The 18,355-nt window shown below is 63.0% G+C and overlaps 2 protein-coding genes across 11 annotated transcripts; one reads left to right on the forward strand and one right to left on the reverse strand.

The window, feature by feature from the left end:
• Nucleotides 1-332: 332 nt before the first annotated feature.
• cdc42bpb (CDC42 binding protein kinase beta (DMPK-like)) lies at nt 333-13,510 on the reverse strand. 10 transcript variants are annotated; one of them, XM_086100586.1, is made up of 36 exons: nt 11,654-13,498; nt 11,009-11,100; nt 10,079-10,162; nt 9,918-10,013; nt 9,692-9,840; nt 9,299-9,392; nt 9,016-9,216; nt 8,081-8,329; nt 7,567-7,747; nt 7,311-7,409; nt 7,104-7,237; nt 6,747-6,989; nt 6,567-6,677; nt 5,654-5,898; nt 5,487-5,592; nt 5,273-5,397; nt 5,102-5,207; nt 4,839-4,987; nt 4,603-4,700; nt 4,449-4,528; nt 4,283-4,351; nt 4,141-4,212; nt 3,965-4,070; nt 3,763-3,899; nt 3,508-3,647; nt 3,353-3,434; nt 3,062-3,278; nt 2,924-2,986; nt 2,260-2,856; nt 2,072-2,169; nt 1,925-2,009; nt 1,732-1,849; nt 1,531-1,648; nt 1,176-1,400; nt 887-995; nt 333-745 (listed from the first exon to the last, which is right to left on the reverse strand). In XM_086100586.1, the coding sequence occupies exons 1-36, from the start codon at nt 11,841-11,843 to the stop codon at nt 636-638; spliced, it is 5,178 nt and encodes a 1,725-aa protein (XP_085956712.1). In that variant the 5' UTR covers nt 11,844-13,498; the 3' UTR covers nt 333-635. The 10 variants fall into 10 exon arrangements, 9 of the variants coding, with proteins under 9 accessions (XP_085956712.1, XP_085956710.1, XP_085956705.1 ...); XM_086100584.1 differs by having other exon boundaries at nt 4,839-5,207; nt 6,747-6,923; nt 11,654-13,503; XM_086100579.1 differs by having other exon boundaries at nt 4,839-5,207; nt 6,747-7,022; nt 11,654-13,503.
• A 225-nt stretch (nt 13,511-13,735) lies between these two features.
• Nucleotides 13,736-17,992, forward strand: LOC147187277 (creatine kinase B-type). The gene is made up of 8 exons (XM_086100598.1): nt 13,736-14,098; nt 15,303-15,500; nt 15,650-15,804; nt 16,047-16,179; nt 16,262-16,433; nt 16,517-16,640; nt 17,247-17,436; nt 17,568-17,992. The coding sequence occupies exons 1-8, from the start codon at nt 13,936-13,938 to the stop codon at nt 17,744-17,746; spliced, it is 1,314 nt and encodes a 437-aa protein (XP_085956724.1). The 5' UTR covers nt 13,736-13,935; the 3' UTR covers nt 17,747-17,992.
• The last annotated feature ends 363 nt before the right edge of the window (nt 17,993-18,355 follow it).

An 18,355-nucleotide genomic window follows, 5' to 3' on the forward strand; every position in this document is an offset into this window, starting at 1 on the left:
CCGCCGGATCGTGACGACGTCGCCATCTCTCGCAAACGCCGATTGCTTTGGAAAAGGGACACCGATCGGCCGAGCCCGGTTGAGAATCCCGAGGAGTCGTGCGATTGGGCCGAGGTGGCCGTCGCGTCGGACCTGTCAATCAAACAACTCGCAGCCCTGTCAGTAGACTCTTTTATTGTTTGCCAAGTTGTTGTTGTTGTTCAGGGGGGGGGGGGGGGGGGGGGAAGAACAAATGTCAACAGTAGCGTTCAGCCAACCGGGCAGGTTAACACTTCAGGGGGGGAGAGGGGGGGGCAGTGCAAGGAGGAGGAAGGATCAAAAGAACAACCATGTGCAACTTCAATACAGTGTTTCTTTCTTTTTCTTTGTTCGCGCCAAAGTCCCGACGGGAAAAGACTTCATCGGTACAAATTAGGGACTGACGAACTCGAGTCAAAAGAGGTCGCGCGGCGTTTCCTAGCAAAAAAACCCCCAAAAAGACTTAAAATTCCAAAAAGCGCAATAAAAGGGCGTTAAAATGGAAAACAACCCGGAGGCCTCGCGCCTGCTCAAGTGGGTGCGTTTAGTGAAGGCTCAGAGTACAGAGGGAGTCGGCGGGGGCGGCGAGCAAGAGCTCAGATGCAAAAGTCAATCAATCAATCAGCCGAGGTGTCCGAGGACACGTCGACAGTGGGCGTCACCTCTCGCTCCAAATCCGGCGGCTCGGCCTCCTCAGCGCCACCCGATGAAGCTCCTCCCCCAAAGTCTACAAAAGAAAGGAGAGCAATCGCAGGCAAGCTCAGGTCGGGACGGGTGACCCGCCCCGGGAGCAAATCTTTTTCCATCGCCCGCCCATCGAGCCGCCCGACTCGTCCGGCGTCCGTTCAAGTTGAGCACGACGGCGTACCTGAGGCCGCGCGCGTCATCTGCGTTTTGCTCCTTTGATGGCGGGACATGCTGGACAGCGGGCGGGGCTTGTCTTTGACGGCCTCCTCTTGACAGGAAGCCGGGACGCCCTGCACGTACGCGCACGCAAAGGTCACACAAGCAGAAGAGCACAAAGCGGCGCGTGTGCCCCTCATATGGAAACACGTTGTTGTGGCGGATCAATCGATTCCTTTTGACATCGTCTATTGGTCGCGTGGGGGTGTGTGGGAGAGGGAAGGAGCGGGGGGTGGGGGGGGGGTGATTATTACCCTTCCCAGAGAGCAGATGGAGGGAGAGGAAGAGGAGGAGGAGGAAGGCTGCAGGAGGCTCTGCTGGGAGGACGACGAGGCCGAGTCTTTCAGCAAGAAGACGCCGGCCGACGACGACGTCATGTGATACACGTGCTCAAAGTTGGAGGGCGAGGAGATGAGGGTGTGACGGGAGGTGGACGAGGAGGGGGAGGGAGACGGCGAGGGAGGGGCCGCGTCACCGACCTGGAAGTCAGGGAAGGGCCGGAGGAGGACAGGAGACCACCAGTCAGTCGACATGCGGGCGGGCGGGGGGGGGACCGGGGCGGCGGCGGCATGCGCACGGGAGGGCCGCGAGAAGGGGCGCTGCGCTTACCAGGGGGAGGTCCATGAGGACTTGCATGCCGTCTCCCGGTCCCATGTGAGCCACGTGGTTGAAATTGGTGGGATTGGAGATCATCTTGGACCTCAGCTCGGGATCTCGCAGCATCTCCCTGAGGGGGGCCAGCGCACAACGTGACCGCCGCGTCACCGGCGGGGGTCACGGCAGGGGCGCCGCGACCGCGCTTGGCCTCACCTGCGCTGCTGAAGTCTTTCTTCCTCCGGAACTTTGAAGAGGAACTTCCTCTTGCTGCGAGTGCGGACCATCAGCTTCCTGCTGTGCTCCGACATCTCCGGGATGGTCAGGTCGCCCTCTGGGGACGGCGGGGGGGGGGAGAAAGCGGGTGAAAAGGCCCGCGGCCGACGAGGGCGGCGGCGGCGGCTCTCACCTGACGACGCGCTGCCAAAGTAGATGAGGCGAGGGGCTTCCGAGGTGAGCAGGTTGAGCGTGCCTTCCGCGTTGAGAGGTCGGATCTGAGGAAGGGCGCACGGGTCACGGCGGCGCTGGGGAGGCGGGCCGGCGCCCACGGCGTTACCTTGCGCAGGGAAATGGTCTGCACCCACTCAGCCGTGTGCATGTCAAAGACGTCCACGCCGTACTCGCTGTAGACGCTCAGGTGGGAGGAGTTGGAGCCTAAAGGGGGGCCGGAGGGAGGTCAGCGGGCGGGGGGGGGGGGGGGGGGGGGGGCACAGGACGGCGCGGCACGACGGCGCGCGGACGTACTGCATGCGAGCGGCGTGGCGGGCCACATGAGCTCCTGCGCGCGCGAGCGGCGGCCCCGCCCGTCCACAAAGACGCCCAGCTGGCTGAAGCACAGCAGCACCTCCCCGCTTGCCACCCCCGCGGCGTGCAGGGCGTCCAGGGGCTGCTGGGCCAGGAAGGCCAGCGACGGGTCGGACGGGCTCACCAGGCTGACGGGCGACGAGTCGCCCTGGAGGGCGAGCAGCGCGAAGCCCGACGGGTAGCCCACGCACAGGCGCTCGCGCAGCATCCCCAGCCACTGCACCGTGCCCGGGGCCTGCACCTCCCACAGCCGCCGCTGGTGCGGTTTGGCTCGGCTGATCTCGAAGCACAGCACCTGACGCTTGACGGCGGCCAGCAGGCAGGGGGGCCCGCCGGGCCGCAGCGGGCCCGAGGTGAGGGCCTGGCATCCTTTGGTTTCCGTCAGCTTGACGTCAAAAGCGGGCTCGCTGCCGTCCAGCAGGCCCCAGGGGTGAAGGTGCACCGTGCGGTTGCGCCCGCACAGCAGCGCCAGCATCTCCTCCTTGGGCATGGGCTCCATCTGATGAACTCTCCTGCTGTCCGCCGCTCGCACGATCACTGCAAGACAAAGCGGGCCAAGCCGTCAGCCGCGTCCCGAAGCCCGCCGCCGCCGCCGCCGACTCACCGTCTCGGGTCACCTCCACCACAAACAGTCCGTCCTCGGTGCCCAGGGCGATCCGCTCCCGGTCTGCAAAGGCAAAGCGCACGGCGGCTTCAAGACACCGGCGGCGGCGGGACGGACGGGGAAGCGGCGGCGACGGACCGAGCACGGCCGCGGACAGCGTGGTCTTGATGATGGGCAGCGAGGCGTCGTAGGCCTCGTGCAGGGTGTGGACCTGCCGGTTCTTCAGGGAGTTCTTGGCCACGATGCCGCGCAGGCCCTCCAGGACGCGCACCCACTTCCTCTTCTCCCCCTCGCTCTCGGCCAGCACCAGCAGGGACACGGAACGCAGCGGCGAGCCGGGCTGCGACGTGGTCACCTGAACACAAGGGCCGCGCGGGCGTCATCCGCCGGCTCGGCTCGGCCCGGCGCGCCCTCCCGTCGCCGTCCTACCCGGAAGATGCACGGCACGTCCTTCCTGGAAGCGTGGATGACGTCCGACGCCGACACGGAGCCGACGGAGAACTCCTCGTCCCTGCGCGGCCACCACGCCCACGCGTCACCCGCGGACCAAAATAAAATTTAAAAAACGGGGCCGAGTCGGCTACCTGAGATCCAGCACCAGACCGGCGGCCGCGCCGGGCTGCGTGGTCTTCCCCTCCGGCACATCGTAGAGGAAAAGCTTGCAGTCCGAGACGGCGGCGAAGGCTCGCTGCCAGCCTTTCTTCACGCCGCTGGGCTTGGGAATCTGAGGTCGGACGAGACGGCGAGGAGACACTCGGGAAAGCCGGCGCGCCGAAGGCCCTGCCGGGTCCCGATCGCGCTTCGTCTGGGCAAAGGCCGCCCCGACGGCTCGGTCGTACCCTGACGTATCCCTTGTAGGCGGTGCCGATGCCTCTTTGGACGTCGACGCCCTGCGGTCTCCTGGCCTGCTCCGCCGGAATGGGGCACGCCAGGGGGGCGCGGTCTTTGCAGGCCACGTGACAGATGAAGGAGCAAACTGCGGAAGCCCAGACGGCGGTCAGGCCCGCCCGTGCGCGCCGGCGGGCCGGCGAGCGCCCTCACCTTCGCAGGCGTAGCCCTGCCGCATGAGGCCCACCATGAGGGACGTGCAGTGGCTGCACTGCGCGGGACTGGAGAAGGTCTTGATGCTCAGCTGGTGAGCTTTGGGCTGCAAAGGCACGAGCGCGCCGTCAGTCACGCGCCTACCCGAGCCTCCCTTGAGCAAGGCGGCGGCGTACCTTGGGCGAGCTCGCCGATGAGCTTTGGGAGGTGGGCGAGGGGCTGGCCGGAATGGAGAAGGCCTTCAAATCCTGAAGACGCAACACGCCGCGGGCGTCAAGATGGTCCTCCTGCGCCTTCTTGGGGGCAGCGGAGCCTTACCTCATTCTCCGAGGCGGATGAGGGCGGCGTGCTTTGGGATCTCGGCGCCGTGCTGTCCAGGTCGCCGGTCTGCAGGTCTCACACACACACACGCACGCGCATCCTTGAAGAAATTTCAAAGCCGAACCCGTTCCCGGCAAGCTCCAAGGACCGCGGACAAACTCACCCTGAAGGTCAGGTCAGGCGCCAGCGGAGACGTGTTAAAGTATTCAAAGATGGCGTCCTGGAACTCCGGAAGGTTCAGCGCTGCGCACAAAGTCGACGGGTCAAAGGAAGGCGGCGGGCCGATGCGCCGCGGCGCTCGCGGGGTCGGCCCTCACCTTTGTCCCCGCGCAATCGGCCGTCCTCCATTTCCTTCTTCAGATCCTCAATCTGGGACGCCAGCTCGCTGCTTCGCTCCTCCGAATCCTTCAGCTTGCTGCGGGCGCGCGCACGCGGCGGGAGCGGGGACGCCGAGGGCACCGGACCAAGCGAGGCAGACGGGGGGCGGGGGGCAGACGGCTTCCGTTAGCCGGCGCGCTCGGCCGAGCGCGGACAAGGAGGCGGCGGGCGTGACCTCTCCAGCGCCGCGTTGGCGGCTTTGATCTCGCGCAGTTCCTGGCGGACCATCTGCTTGGCTCGGATCTCGGCGTCCAGAGCCGACTGAAGCTCCAGCCGGGCCGACATGTCCAACTTCTGGCTGCGACGGGCCTTCCACAGGGGGTCCTGCCCGAGGACACCGTGAGACGTGCGCCAACTTTGATTTGTAGTTGAAATCTCGCCGCGCGCCATCTGTTGGAAATTCGGATGGATGGATGTTGACCGGCGGCGGTCACGTACCAGAGTTCTGCCGGCCGTGTTGGAGCCGCGCAGCGCCTCCAACTCGTCGCTCATCTTGGTGGCCAACGCTTGCAGGTAGCCGCGGGCGTCTTTCTCATCGCTCACCCTGAACGCACGCGCGCGATGAGCCGAGCGGGCGGCGTCGGGCGGCGGCCGGAGCGGCGCACTCACCACTGAATGATTTCTGCAATCTGAGCCTCCCAGTGGGCCGCGCTTTCCTTCTTGGAGGACGCGTCCCGGAGCTCGTCTTCCAGCTGGCGGTTCTGAGCCGTCAGCTTGTCCACAAAGGAGCACAACTGGCGGGAGCGGGCCCGGCGGCGCCGTTAGCGACGCGCGGGAACGCCGGCGCGTCGACACCCCCTCCCGGAGACCATCCGGCACTGACCTTGTCGGTTTCGCTCATCAGTTTGCGGTTTTCTTCCGCCAGCAGGCCCTTCTCTCGCTCGTGCTTGTCCTTCAGGACGCCGAGCGCGTCGTCCATCTCGGCCCGCCTGCGCCAGAGGAGCGTCAGCGTCGGCGGATCGCGGGCGGGTCTCGCCGCGCCACGCTCACCTGTCCCTCTCGTCCTTGTCCAGCTTGTCCTTGAGCTGCAGGACCTCCTTGTCGGCGGCCAGCTGCAGAGTCTCGGCGTCGCGCAGCTCTTTGCGCAACGTCTTCATCTCGGACGAGTGCGCCGAGTCCCTCCTCAGCATCTCCTCCTCGTAGAAGAGAACCTTCTCGTCCGGCTCCGCCTTCAGGCCGGACCGCTCCCGCTGAGACTCTGCCCCCCCGGCCGCCGCTCCTTGACCCTGTTGAGACTGAAAGCGGGAGCGCCGTGAGCCCGCCCCGTCGCTTCTTGGCTCTTCCGCCTCTCCCGGCGCCGTTCGGCGCAGCCGTCATCGCCGGAGGGCGCCCTCGCTCGTCGACGGCGGCCGCCTCAAAAGCCGCTCGCTGCGCGCGGCCGCTTTTGCCGTCGCGAGCGGGACGAGCGGCTGTCAACAGATGGTGGCGGTCCTCGAATATGCCACCTTCCAAAATGGCCACCACGGTACCATTTTAAGAGCGCAATGACATAGAGCGGACCGCGACACTTGAAGCTGCCGAATCAACGGGAGCAGCCAAGCCTCTCTCTGTCACCGCCCACCCCCACCCAACCATATCAGGACCATTCTTTTCCCAAACAGAACTGACGGCTTGTTTTTTTTGTCAATACCACCAAGCTCGCAGCAAGAGCCGGAGAATTATCATCCCGTGAGAGTCATAACGCCATCATTTCGTATTCTTGAGCTTTGGCTATTCCCCCCCCCAAAAAAAAGCCTTGTTGGGGAGAAAGAGGGGCGGGGGAGGCAGTGCCGACCGTCTGCGAAATGCGAAGACTTTTGGTCCTTTTTTGCCTCGCTCTTGGTCAATGGATGGGGGGGGGGGGGGGGGGACGACTCGGTCACGGGACCAATGGAGCCCGGTCGGAGCGCAGGCGAGCTCTGACCTTGACGCGCTGGAGCTCGGCCTCCAGCTGCTTGGCGTGGACTTCGCTGTGCTCCTTCAGCTTCCTCTCCTTGGCCGCTTCCGCCGTCACTTGGTCCAGCTGAGCCTCCAGCTGGGGAGCGGAAAAGCGGCGGCACGTGAGCCGGCCCTCCTCCCTCCCGGGGGGGGGGGGCTTCCTCACCTCCTTGCGGTTCTTGTCGCTCTTGCGGGCGTCCTGCCGCAGGACGTCCATCTTCTGGAGGAGGGCGTCCGTCTCCTCCTCTTTGTCGCGAAGCTGGCGGGCGAGCCGCTGCTTGGAGGCGCGCAGCTCGGCCGTCCGTTCCGACAGCTCCAAGAACTCCTGCAGGGCCGAGCGTCTCTGCGAATGGGCCTCCTTCAGCTCTTTGGACTGCGTCCTCAGACGCTCCAGGGCCTCCAGCAGTTGCTGCTCCCACCGACCGGACGCACAAACAAACCCCTGCGACCCGGCTGCCTTTTTTTCTTCCTCGGCCGACTCCGGCGTCCTCGGCCGAGGCCTTCCCCGCGGGCGGCCGCTCACCTTGTGGACGTCGTCCTTCTCCAGCCGCAGCGTCTTCACCTGCCGTTCCAGGTTCTTCAGCTTGGAGGCGGAGCTGTCGTAGTCCTGCCGCAGGGTGACCGCCTCCTCCAGCTGGTGCTCCAGCCTATCAGAGTCTGGGCGGAGCGGAGGGGGCGCGGCCCGCCGGTCACGGCGCCGTCCGGCAAAGAGCGGCGCTCCCTTTCTCACCTGCCAGCTTTTTCTTCAGACGCTCGATCTCCTCGTTCAGCTTCTTGATCTCTTTGTCTCGGCTCGCCGTCCCTCCCGGAAGCGGGGCCTGCGTCGACTCTGCACGCGCACCCGCAGACGCATGGTTCGGGAGAGCAAAAAGCAAAAACGGCTCCCGTCTCAGCCATCCGAATCACTCGTCGCAAAAAGCGCCGCTGGAAAATTGCGGCCGAGGGGACGGCGGCCGTTTTGGACGGGACGGCGCGCGTGGAGTCACCTTGCAGTCTGCGGTGGAGTTCCTGCTTCTCCCGCTCCAGGCTGCGGATCCTCCTCTCGAAGGCCTCCCGCCCGGGGCCGCGCGCGCCGTCCGAGAAGCGGCTGTCGGTGGTGTAGGTGAAGCCCACGAAGGGGAGGTGCTGCCCGGTGAAGCCGCTGTGGGACATCGACGGGCCGACGTCCTGCCGAAGCCACACGGGGGGGGGGGGGGGCGCGTTAGCTCGTCAGCCGCCCGAGCCGGTCGCGTCCAATCGAATTATGCCACCGCTCGTACGTGAGCGATTTGACCTTGTCACAAAACACTTTAGGGGAAGGTCGCAATGGAGTCTTTTGCTGTCGTCGTTACGAAATATTAGAAAATGCGGGACATCGGATTGGCAGTCGGGCGGGGAGCGGCCGAGGGAGCCCGCTCTTTCCGATGTCGCCGCGGAGGTCGAAAAGAACCCGACGGGCGCCGGGACCCCCAAATCTCTCGCGGTGTCGCAACTTCAAATGGGAGAGGCGCCGCCCCTCACCGGGTTCTTGAGGACGTCGTCGTCCACGTTGAAGTTGGACGTGTCGGTGGGCGAGGACACGTCGGGGATGTACGGCGCCTTGACCGAGCGGATGTTGTCCCAGTCGATGGCGCCGAAGAAAGGGTGCGTCTTGAAGTCGGCGATGCCGTTGGCGCCCAGGCGCCGCTCGCGCGAGCACAGCAGGCGCTGGATCAGGTCCTTGGCCTCATCCGACACGTCGCTGACGTGCGCGGGAAACTGGAAACGCTCCTGCGGGCGGCAAAGTCAAACGTGAGCGTCGCACAAATAACACGGCGGGGAAAAGGCAACGCGAGACGACGTCGACGTCCTCAAAGGTCAGCGTCCGGCGGCACGCTTTTCGCCGAAGCAGAAGATGTCCTTTGCTTTCGGCGCGTCTCAACGGGGGTCTACAAAAGGGGAAATCGGTGCGCGCTCATTTCGGGAGGGGGGCAAAAGAAGAGCCTGAATGTTCTGCCCAAAAGGTCGCTCGTGGCAGAGCGGATCATTTCTGCGACACGCCTGCGAATCTCTTCCGTCGGGCTCGATCGCGGTTTGGCGTCGCCGGGCTATCGCGCAACTTTGCGCGGCGTCCCGGATGCCGCAAAATGGAGGGCGGCGGCCGCCGAGGCGAGGCGCGCCATTTTTAGAAAGGAGGAGGCGAGCCAGAAAATAGGCCGAGAGCCCGGGGACGCCTTGGCCGACGCGACCCGACGCCAGTCATCCGCTTACTTGTATTGCAAAATCGATTTGGATCCGATTCCTGTTCGAAAGCCAATCGCGTACGTTCGGGCTGCGGCAAACCGTCGCTTCATTCGACGGATCGGATGAAATGTGCAAAAAAGCCGTGAGGAGGATTCAGTTGGCGGTCGGGCATTGAAAGTTGAGGGCGAGAAGACCGATTCACGCCTCGGTGAGCTTTTGGCGGCGGGGCTGACCTCGTGGTTCATGATCTTGCCGTAGGTTTCCACCAGCGACTCGGCGTAAAAGGGCGTCTCCCCGTACAGCATCTCGTACACGCACACGCCCAGGGACCACCAGTCGCACTCGGGACCGTAGCGGCCCATGTCGTCCTGCATGGCCTGCAGAATCTCGGGAGAAATGTAGTCCGGCGTGCCCACCGCCACCGACGACTGCACCTGCAACGAGCGGACGACGCGCGCGCTCGCACCTCGCTCGGCACCGCGCGCGGGCGCGCGCGCGCGCGCGGCCGGGTCCTACCGTGCCGTCCTCCATCATCCGCAGGCAAGAGCCAAAGTCGGCCAGACGGATGTGGCCGTTGACGTCCAGCAGGACGTTGTTGGGCTTGATGTCTCTGAAAGGCCCCCGAAAATAGAGAGAAATGCAAATCAAAGCCCCGATGGGCCGACGCCTCCTCGCTCAAAGCCTGAACCTTTCTGTCGTCCGTCTCTCGAAACCCGTCGGGACGCGCGAGAGCCAAAGCCATGAGATTGAGATCGGCCCGCTGAGAGGAGGCTCCCCGCCGTCACCGTTTCAACGCGCTTGGATCTTACCGCGGCACGTCGCGCGGCGATCGATCGGCCGAGCGCCGCGCCGCGCCGCCTCAGATGACGCGACTCGGGCCTCGGGAGCGAAAGGACGCCGGCGACGCACCTGTGGATGTAGCGCCGCCGGTGGACCGAGTCCACGGCCAGCACCATCTCGGCCACGTAGAACTTGGCCATGTCCTCCGGCAGACGGTCCTCATACTTGGTGAGCAGCGTCAACAAGTCTCCGCCCACGTAGTAATCCATCACCAGGTACTGCGGGGGAGGGTCAGGCGCTCAATCGCTACTTTTGACTCGGACCGCCCCCTCGGCGGAGGGGAAGACGTACTCACCAGGTGGTTGTCGTCCTGGAAGGCAAAGTGCAGCGTGGTGATCCACTGGCTGTCTCCCCTCACCAGCACGTCTCGCTCCTCGCGGAAACACGCCGTCTGCGCACGCGGCACGCGTCAGCGCGCCGCGCTTTGCCGCCGCGCGGCGCGGCGCGGCGCCTTACCTCGGCCCGCTTCAGCAAATCCCACTTGTTGAGGATCTTCATGGCGTAGACGCTCTCCGTCTGCTTCATCTTCACCACGGCGACCTTGAGGGCCAAAGGCGCACGGAAAGGTCACGTCGGCGATACGCAAAGGCGTCGCCACGCGCGTCCAATCGTCTTCGACCGGAGGGAGGCGCGTCAAAGAAGGCGTATCCAAACTCCCGACGTCGCAGGCCAACGAGAAAAGCGGCGACGTTCATTCCGCTCAACCCAAATCACAATCGAGTCAAGCTTGACCCTCTTTGAAAATGAGCAAGACGCCTCCAAATGAGGACAATCGTCTTTGGGAAGCGGATCAAAGAAACATTTGGACATTTTGGGATTTCCTCTAACGATCTCGTCACCTTCCCAGCGCCAAAGACGCCTTTTCCGCATTCCCGCTGCCTTGAACTTGAAATCTCGCCACGATGCCCCTTGGAGTGATTTGGGAGGCGCCGCCGATGTGGCCGCAGTCAGCCCTCATGGCCGGCGGCGGACATTATCGGGAACGATAACGCGTCAGGCTCGCCCGCCGCCGCCGCCGGGCTTTTTGGCCAAGCGCGACGCAGCGCGCCGGCGTGAGGGCGGTGAAAAGGTGCGGCCGAGCCCAACCCGCCCAAAGGAATGCGCCCTAATCACACACGCAGACGGCGGCGCCGCTCGGCTCGACGGCGGCCCGGGCGGGACCGCTTCTGCGCAAACGTCAACGGCGCGCATCATCCTTTTGTTTGTTTGCGCGACGTCGGGCCGCGCCTGTCGGGGAGGCCGGCCGGCGCAAACGCGAGCGCGCCGAGACGGGAAGCGGCCGGCCGTAAACAGGAAATGCACTGGAAAGGCTGGTTTCCGCACAGGAAGCGGCCGCGGGCGCAAAAAAGCTCCGGACGCGAGCAGAGCCCGAAGAGGGCGCGTTACCTCGCCAAAAGCTCCGCGTCCGATCACCTTCAACATCTCAAAGTCGTCTCGGCGCAGTCGCAGGTCCTGGATGGTCGACGTGAAGGGTTTCACTGCACGCACACACGCACGCGTCATCGAGTAATGCCACATCAGTCCGCGAAGCAATCATCCACATCGGTTGGTTCGTACGGAAGGAATCGTCGGAAACGGATTGACAACTAATCGATTCATTTGCTCGTCGACCTCGCTGGCAACTTCAAATCGTCCCAATTTCAGCCTCTGTTGAAGGCAGACTGATAAGCTTGGTGTTTTTCCTCCATTTGCAAACGTCCGCCCTGACTTTGGAATGCCAAATCATCCACGATTTGTTGCGCCTAACAACATCCGATTCATCAAGGAAGCGAAAAAGAATTGCATTTCTTGATCCAAAGTCAAGCTTTGGGGTGATGTGTCTTTGTTGCTGTTGATCTTGGTCAAGCCCACGAGCTGGGATCTTGTTGTGCGCCCTTCAAAGGAATCTTTGAGGAACCGCGTCAAGGCTTTTCCAAAGTAACGCGCTACCCGGGCGGCCGCGCCCGCCTCCGACTCCCAGGCCGGGCCGGGCCGGGCCGGGCCGGGGAGCGCGGAGGTTCGGAGGTTCGGTTCGCTCGGGTTCTTTCTTACCCCAGTCGAGGAAGTCGGTGACGTGCTTCTCCCTCTTGAGCGGACAGTTGGCGCACTCGCTGGTCACGCATAGGAGGAGGTCGAGCAAGGTCTCGACGCTCAGGCAGCCCGGCGCCGTGCGCTCCGCGAGCATCTCCTCCAGACGCTTCAGGCGGACCGGGGCCGCCTGAGCATCCTGGGCGGCCGACATGCTCGCTCGCGGACGGTCGCGGCCCGGCCCGGCCCGGCCTAAAGCCTCAAAAGCTTCGCTGCTAAGCGAAGCTAGCTCGTTAGCGCTCACCGAACATGCCCGAGCCGGCGGCGGCCCGTCCGCTTGCTCGCTCGTCCCGGGGTGTGCGTGTGTCCGCCCGGCCGTCGTGTGTGTCGCGTGTGTCGGACGTCAGTTTTTGCTCCGCGGCGGCTTTAATCCCGCATGTCCGCCGTTCCTCCCGTCGTCACGTTCGCCTCCGCCGTCGCTCCATGCTGGGCCGCCGGCGGCCTATCCGGTCCGGCGCCGACCGACTGGCGTTGACGTTGGGGGCGGGCCAACCGGGCACGATAGCCGAGCGGTTTTCGGATCTTGGCCGCGGCAAGACGGCGTCGGCACAATCCGGGTCGCCTTCCTCTCGGCAAGTGGCGACGCTCACGAGCTTTTCCGCTCAGTCGCCTTTTCACAACCGAGACTTTTCACTCACTCGCACGCGCAAGTTAGCGAGCTCTGTCGGAGGAAGGGAGGGAGGGGGGGGGGGGGACGCCTCTCACTTCCTCACTCACGCCCGTAAAATGCTCGTCGTCACCCAGTACAAAGCCACTTAATTCGAGGTGCAGTGACGTGAATGCTTTTGTTTTGAAATATGAAGCGTGGAGCCCCGGAAGTTGTGCCGCGGCCGAGCGATGGGCCCGGCATCACGGGCCCCGCCTTCCCCGTCGGAAACGCCATGGAGACGTGACGTGACGTCATCGGCCCCCGGGAGCCAAGAGGAGGCTGGGGGTGACGTCATCACAGCCACGAGGCGACCGGCGCCGAGGTCACGCGTGTGACGTCACCACCACGGACGCCTGACAGCAAAGAGCTTTGGACGACAATCACAAAGGCCCCGCTCGCAATGCATGCTGGGATGAAGGAGGGAGCGAGGTGGAACAAAGGGGGCGAAGGGACCGAGGTGGCAAAAGACAGAAATCTAAACATCTTCTCGCCTCCGCTCGTTTCTGAACCTCTCCGCCATTTACTCCTGAACGCCGGGGAAAGGGGATGGCCCTTGCTTGCTTGATCCAGCTCTTCGAGGCTACGCGGAGCTCGAAATCACTTCCTCCGGGCTGGAAAAGCGGACACGCAAAAAGACCATCGAAGCCAAAATTTGGGGGACGGACACACACACACACACACACACACACAAACAAGAGCAGAATAATGGAAGCGACCCGTTACCACAAACGACATTTGTAACATAAATGTCACATCTGATGCTGTCATGTGAAAAATGGATCGCGAATTTATCACACATTCCTTGCTTCCTTCCTCCTTTCCTGAACAGCCAATGAGCGCCGCTCGAACGCCGGGGACGGGGCCCGGCCTCTCGCTGAAATCGTTTGACTGCGTGGGTGCGCGGTTGTCGCGGCAACAAAGACGAAATGGGGTCAGGGCGATGCTGGCGAAATGTCCCACAATGCACCTGCCTGTGCGCCGCTTACATAACCGCGAGGCGGAGGAGAGGCTGCGCGCCCCAAACGGCTTTCCTCATCGTCTCGGTCCTGACCGGACGCGCTTCATCTGCGGGGTCCGGGGGGCCCTCCTCGCTCCGTCCCGCTGTTGTGCCCCCAAAGCAGACCGTCGATAAACAGCCCGCGACACGTACGCGCATGGGCAGACTCACGCGTGGACGCGCGCACAAGGCGTAAGCCCCTGGGGGCCCGCTTCTCTGCGCGCGCGCGCACACACGCGCGCCGCAGACAAAAGTCGGCTTGTTCCCGCGGGTCCGCTTTTGTCGCGAGGTGCTTAAGATTCACAAGGCGAGCGCAGACGGCTGAAGGGTGGCGGGTCACCTCTTGAGAAAGTCACCAAAGCCAATCGCGCGACGAGGAGGGGGTCGAAGCCCGCGATTGGCCGTGTCGCTCAAAAATGGCGGATGAAGACGACGAAGATGAGCACAGGATGATGACGATGAAGCGGCGCCGCCGCGGCTACGTGTGTCGGACCATGAGATTGGAGTCCGACCGAGGCCCTTTCCGCTCACTTTGGCGCTTCGTGCCAAGTGACGTCACGTGACAGCCGCATCAGCGGCGGCGGCTCCCCGCCCAATGGAATGAATGGACCGCAAATAGGAGCCAATGGGCTCTCAGGGGCGGATATAAAAAGATGGACCCGCTCTAATCCGCCACCGCCGCAGCAGAACCGAACCGGACCGGACCGGACCAGCTCAGCTCAGCTCCTTTCGCATCGCGCCCCTCCGCCGGAACCCACCGCAGGTAAGGACCGATCGATCGCCCGACCCTCTCATCCGTGCAGTCGGTAGGGAAAACGGTCCGTCGCGTGCAAAACGACCCCCCGACCCCCACCCCGACCGCACTCCTGCGTCACGCGCGTCCCGTCAACACCGCTTTTGTCCGAACAAAGAGCCGCCGCTCTTTTTCCTCCCGATTTCTCTGCCCTCATTTTGATTGTCACGCGAGGCGCATCGAGCGCGCGCGCGCCAGCTCGCGTCCGCGGGCAGGTGTTGCGCAGTCGGCGCAAATGCGCGCGGCGGCCGCTAATCGTCTTTGAGCGCACGCAACGCGGCGGCCGCACGCGACAAGGTCAGAGGTGAAGGTGCAGAAGGTGCGGCGAGGAGGAGGCGCGCCCGCACGCGCTGCTGCGCCGTCGCCGCGCGCCGTGACCTTGGGGGCGCGAGCAAAGAGGACAGCGGCCCGCCGCGAGCAAAATGGCACTTTTGCGATTGATCGTCGATTTGTGGAATTTGCCCACGCGCGCCGAGGAGAATCGATTCGGCCACGTTCCCCTTTCATGAAGCCCAAAAAATGAGCGGCATCAAACGCGGACCGACAAACCTCCAAACATGGCTGCGGCGTAGCGGGCCCAAGTGTTCATCCAAACCAAGAACCACGTTGCGGTCCCGAAAGAGCGAATCGCGCGGACGTACAAAAGTTGACATATTGTTTTGTGTTTTTTGTTATTGTAAAGTGTCCTTGGGTGTCTTGAAAGGCGCTTATAAATAAAATCTATTATTATTATTATTTTCCACGTTTGACTTGAAAACAATTGAAATGACAGAATCGGTCCGAGTGATAGGAGGGCCACAACCACCAACGCTTGAGGTCAGAAATAATTCCAGGAAAAAAAAAAAAATCAAGAAAAAAAAAATTGAGGAACACATCCCAATGAAGCACGGACATGAAAAACATGAACTAAGCAAAAAGCATGAGCAAAACGCTGAGCGTTGTAGGGGGGAAAAAAACAAAACAATTGGCAGATAAAAAGTCAAATCACATTTTTACCGAACTAAAAGTTTCCTTCAGAGGAAACGCAAACGTCTCGACCTGCAGCGCGAAAGCCAACCGACACGGATTCAGTCACGTATCGCTAGACGGTGGGGGGGGGCGCTGAAGCCCCCAAGGCCATCCCGCCGCGCGATGGGTGCAAAAACAGTGAGCGCGCCCGTGTGCCGACCCGCAGTCGCCATGCCTTTCGGAAACACCCACAACAAGATGAAGATGAACTACTCGGCCGAGCAGGAGTTCCCTGACCTGAGCCAGCACAACAACCACATGGCCAAGGTGCTGACGCCCGAAATCTACGCCCAACTGCGGGACAAAGAGACGCCCAGCGGTTTCACCCTGGATGACGTCATCCAGACCGGCGTGGACAATCCAGGTAATCGCCGGGCCCCCCCCCCCCCCTCGCCTGACTCCCGAAGTCAAGCGATTAGAGACTTTAATTGGATCGGCGGCTTTCTGCCTCTTAATTGGACCGCGGCTGATCTGCCCCCCAAATAAAGCCCGGGGCTGATTTTGGCCACTCAGGTCACCCGTTCATCATGACGGTGGGCTGCGTGGCGGGAGACGAGGAGACCTACGAGGTGTTCCGGGACCTCATGGACCCCATTATCGAAGACCGCCACGGGGGCTACAAACCCGACGACAAGCACAAGACCGATCTGGACCCGGAGAACCTGCAGGTAAAGCGGTCCGCAAATAGACGACGGGGCGGGGCTCACCCGGAAGCGGGTGGGACGCCCGCGCGTCCCCGAGCTCTTTGCGGACTTGCTCCCGTCGGGCTCCGGAACGGCCGGCGGGTCGAATGGAGTCGGAGCGTGCCGAAAAAACTAAAGGAAAGCGCACGACCCGCTTTGGGGGAGCGGCGGCTTCCGTCTCGAGTCTCTCGCGCGTCGGGTGAGCGTTGGACTTTGGCCGTTTCCAGGGCGGAGACGACCTGGATCCAAACTACGTCCTGAGCTCTCGGGTTCGGACCGGCCGCAGCATCCGCGGCTTCTGCTTGCCGCCTCACTGCAGTCGCGGCGAGCGCCGCGCCATCGAGGACCTCTCCATTCAAAGTAGGGCGGGACTTCGCCGCGCTTTGCCCGCCCGCCTCCCCCCCGGCCGGACGCCGAGTTGACGCCGCCGCCCGCTTCGCAGGTCTGGACGCCCTGGACGGAGATCTGAAAGGGCGCTACTACGCCCTGAAGAACATGACGGAGGAGGAACAGCAGCAGCTGATCGACGACCACTTCCTCTTCGACAAACCCGTCTCGCCGCTGCTGCTGGCGTCCGGCATGGCTCGCGATTGGCCCGACGGTCGCGGGATCTGGTCAGAACGCCTCCCGTCGTCTCGGGCTTTGGTTTTTGTTTCTTCCCCCCGCTCGCCGCCGTGACCTCGGCGTGCCCTGGCAGGCACAACGACAACAAGACCTTCCTGGTGTGGGTCAACGAGGAAGACCACCTGCGCGTCATCAGCATGCAGAAAGGCGGCAACATGAGGGAGGTCTTCACCAGATTCTGCACCGGGCTCACCAAGGTCAGTCACCGCGCCCCGTCGCTTTCCAAGCCCGACGGCAGCAATCTACAAGACTCAAGTTAGTCGGGAACTGCAAAAGTAGTTGCGGCGGGGGGTTGAAAAGAAGCAGATTTCATAGCAATGCAGCTGTGCCCCACCTTCATTTTTATGGAGGCGACGACCCGGCGTTGGGTTGATTCTTTTTCTATTCCGAGGCGCTCCGGATGCGCCGTCGTGCGCGGTGAAAATCAAAGTGGAGCAACGAGGGCGACCGCAACGGCCCCCAGGCGTCGACTTTGTACGGACGGCCTATTACAAGAGCAGTGCTTTTTTTTTTTTTTAGCTCCCATGAGATTGTCCAGAATTCAAGAGATGCGGTCGTTCTCGATTCCCCATCTGGAGTATTTCCAACATGAAATCTCCGTTCAAAATGCCGCAAGAAGCGAGATCAAATGAAAGGCCTTTCAAGCAAATGAAAAGCTCCGTCTTCGGAATGACGAGCCGACGCTTCCGGTGGCGCTCGATCCCTCCGTCGCCCCGCCCGCCCTCGTATCGGTAAAAGCCGGCGAGCGACGGACGCGAGAGGTCCGCGCGGCCTCACGCGCCCGTCTCCCTGCGGCGGCGCAGATCGAGTCCCTCTTCAAGGAGCGAAGTCACGAGTTCATGTGGAACGAGCACCTGGGCTACGTCCTCACGTGCCCGTCCAACCTGGGGACGGGCCTGCGCGCCGGCGTCCACGTCAAACTTCCCAACCTCAGCGAGCACGAGCTGTTTGGCGAAGTCCTCCAACGTCTCAGGCTGCAGAAGCGAGGCACAGGTAGGATCTCGGCCGGGGCGGGACGAGGGCCCCTTTGGGCCGGGACCTTCGGCGAGGTCGTCGGGGGCGGGGCCTACTCCGGGGGGGAGGGGCCTTTCGGCCGTCTCGAGCGCGCTGTGGCGTCTTTTCAGGGGGAGTGGACACGGCGGCGGTAGGCGGAGTCTTTGACATCTCCAACGCGGACCGCTTGGGTTTCTCCGAAGTGGAGCTGGTCCAGATGGTGGTGGACGGCGTCAACCTCCTGGTGGACATGGAGAAACGCCTGGAGGCCGGAGACGCCGTCGACGACCTGATGCCCGAGCAGAAGTGAACCTTTCGCCTCTCGCCCCTCACGTAATCTCTCCAGGCCGTAACCGCGCCGACCCCCGCGACCCCCCCACCGGCAGGCCCTCCCTCGCTTGAAGTAGAACCCGTCTTACGGGACGTTAGTGAGCCACGTAGATGTCCGACACCTCCTTGATTTTCGAGTTCCTGAGTGGAGCAGCTGAAACGTCCCATAATAATAATAAGAATACTCCTGATGATTATATCATGATGATAAAGTCTGTGAAACACTTCCAAGTCTTTATTAGCCCCCCCCCCCCCCCCCACACACACACACACGGGCACACTTTGCTGACTTGATAAACTGCATGAAGCACCTGGAATGGACAAATGCATTCAAATCCCGCCCAACTCGGAATTTCCCCCCTGGAAGATTTGCCGAAGCATCCGTCCGTCCATCACGCGCATTTTGGGCTGTGAAAAAGGCAAACGCAATCAAGTGGCATCAGTCCCAGGGCTTGCGCTTTTGTCCCTTTTGAGCAAGGCCAACGGCGCCCGCCTGCGATTGGCGGAGGCGAGCTCCTCCTCCACGCCGCGCTTGATGGAGCCAACGTCCGCCGCCGAGATGTCCGACTCGAGGGCGAGCGGCGCCGCC

This window comes from Hippocampus guttulatus, chromosome 20 (genome assembly GCF_054856545.1).
Source record: "Hippocampus guttulatus isolate MCC_2025c chromosome 20, RoL_Hgut_1.0, whole genome shotgun sequence".
NCBI classification, from domain to species: Eukaryota; Metazoa; Chordata; class Actinopteri; order Syngnathiformes; family Syngnathidae; genus Hippocampus; species Hippocampus guttulatus.

Excerpts from the sequence above, each read along its gene's own strand:
- cdc42bpb (XM_086100578.1), bottom strand. The coding sequence starts at position 11,843 with ATGTCGGCCGCCCAGGATGCTCAGGCGGCCCCGGTCCGCCTGAAGCGT. Across the intron at positions 10,163-11,008 it reads GACGCGGAGCTTTTGGCGAG|GTCGCCGTGGTGAAGATGAA; the intron begins GTAACGCGCCCT and ends TTGGCCCTCAAG. Across the intron at positions 7,410-7,566 it reads ACTCCACCGCAGACTGCAAG|AGTCGACGCAGGCCCCGCTT; the intron begins GTGACTCCACGC and ends GTGCGCGTGCAG.
- LOC147187277 (XM_086100598.1), top strand. The coding sequence starts at position 13,936 with ATGAATGGACCGCAAATAGGAGCCAATGGGCTCTCAGGGGCGGATATA. Across the intron at positions 16,180-16,261 it reads CGAGGACCTCTCCATTCAAA|GTCTGGACGCCCTGGACGGA; the intron begins GTAGGGCGGGAC and ends CCCGCTTCGCAG. Across the intron at positions 17,437-17,567 it reads GCTGCAGAAGCGAGGCACAG|GGGGAGTGGACACGGCGGCG; the intron begins GTAGGATCTCGG and ends GCGTCTTTTCAG.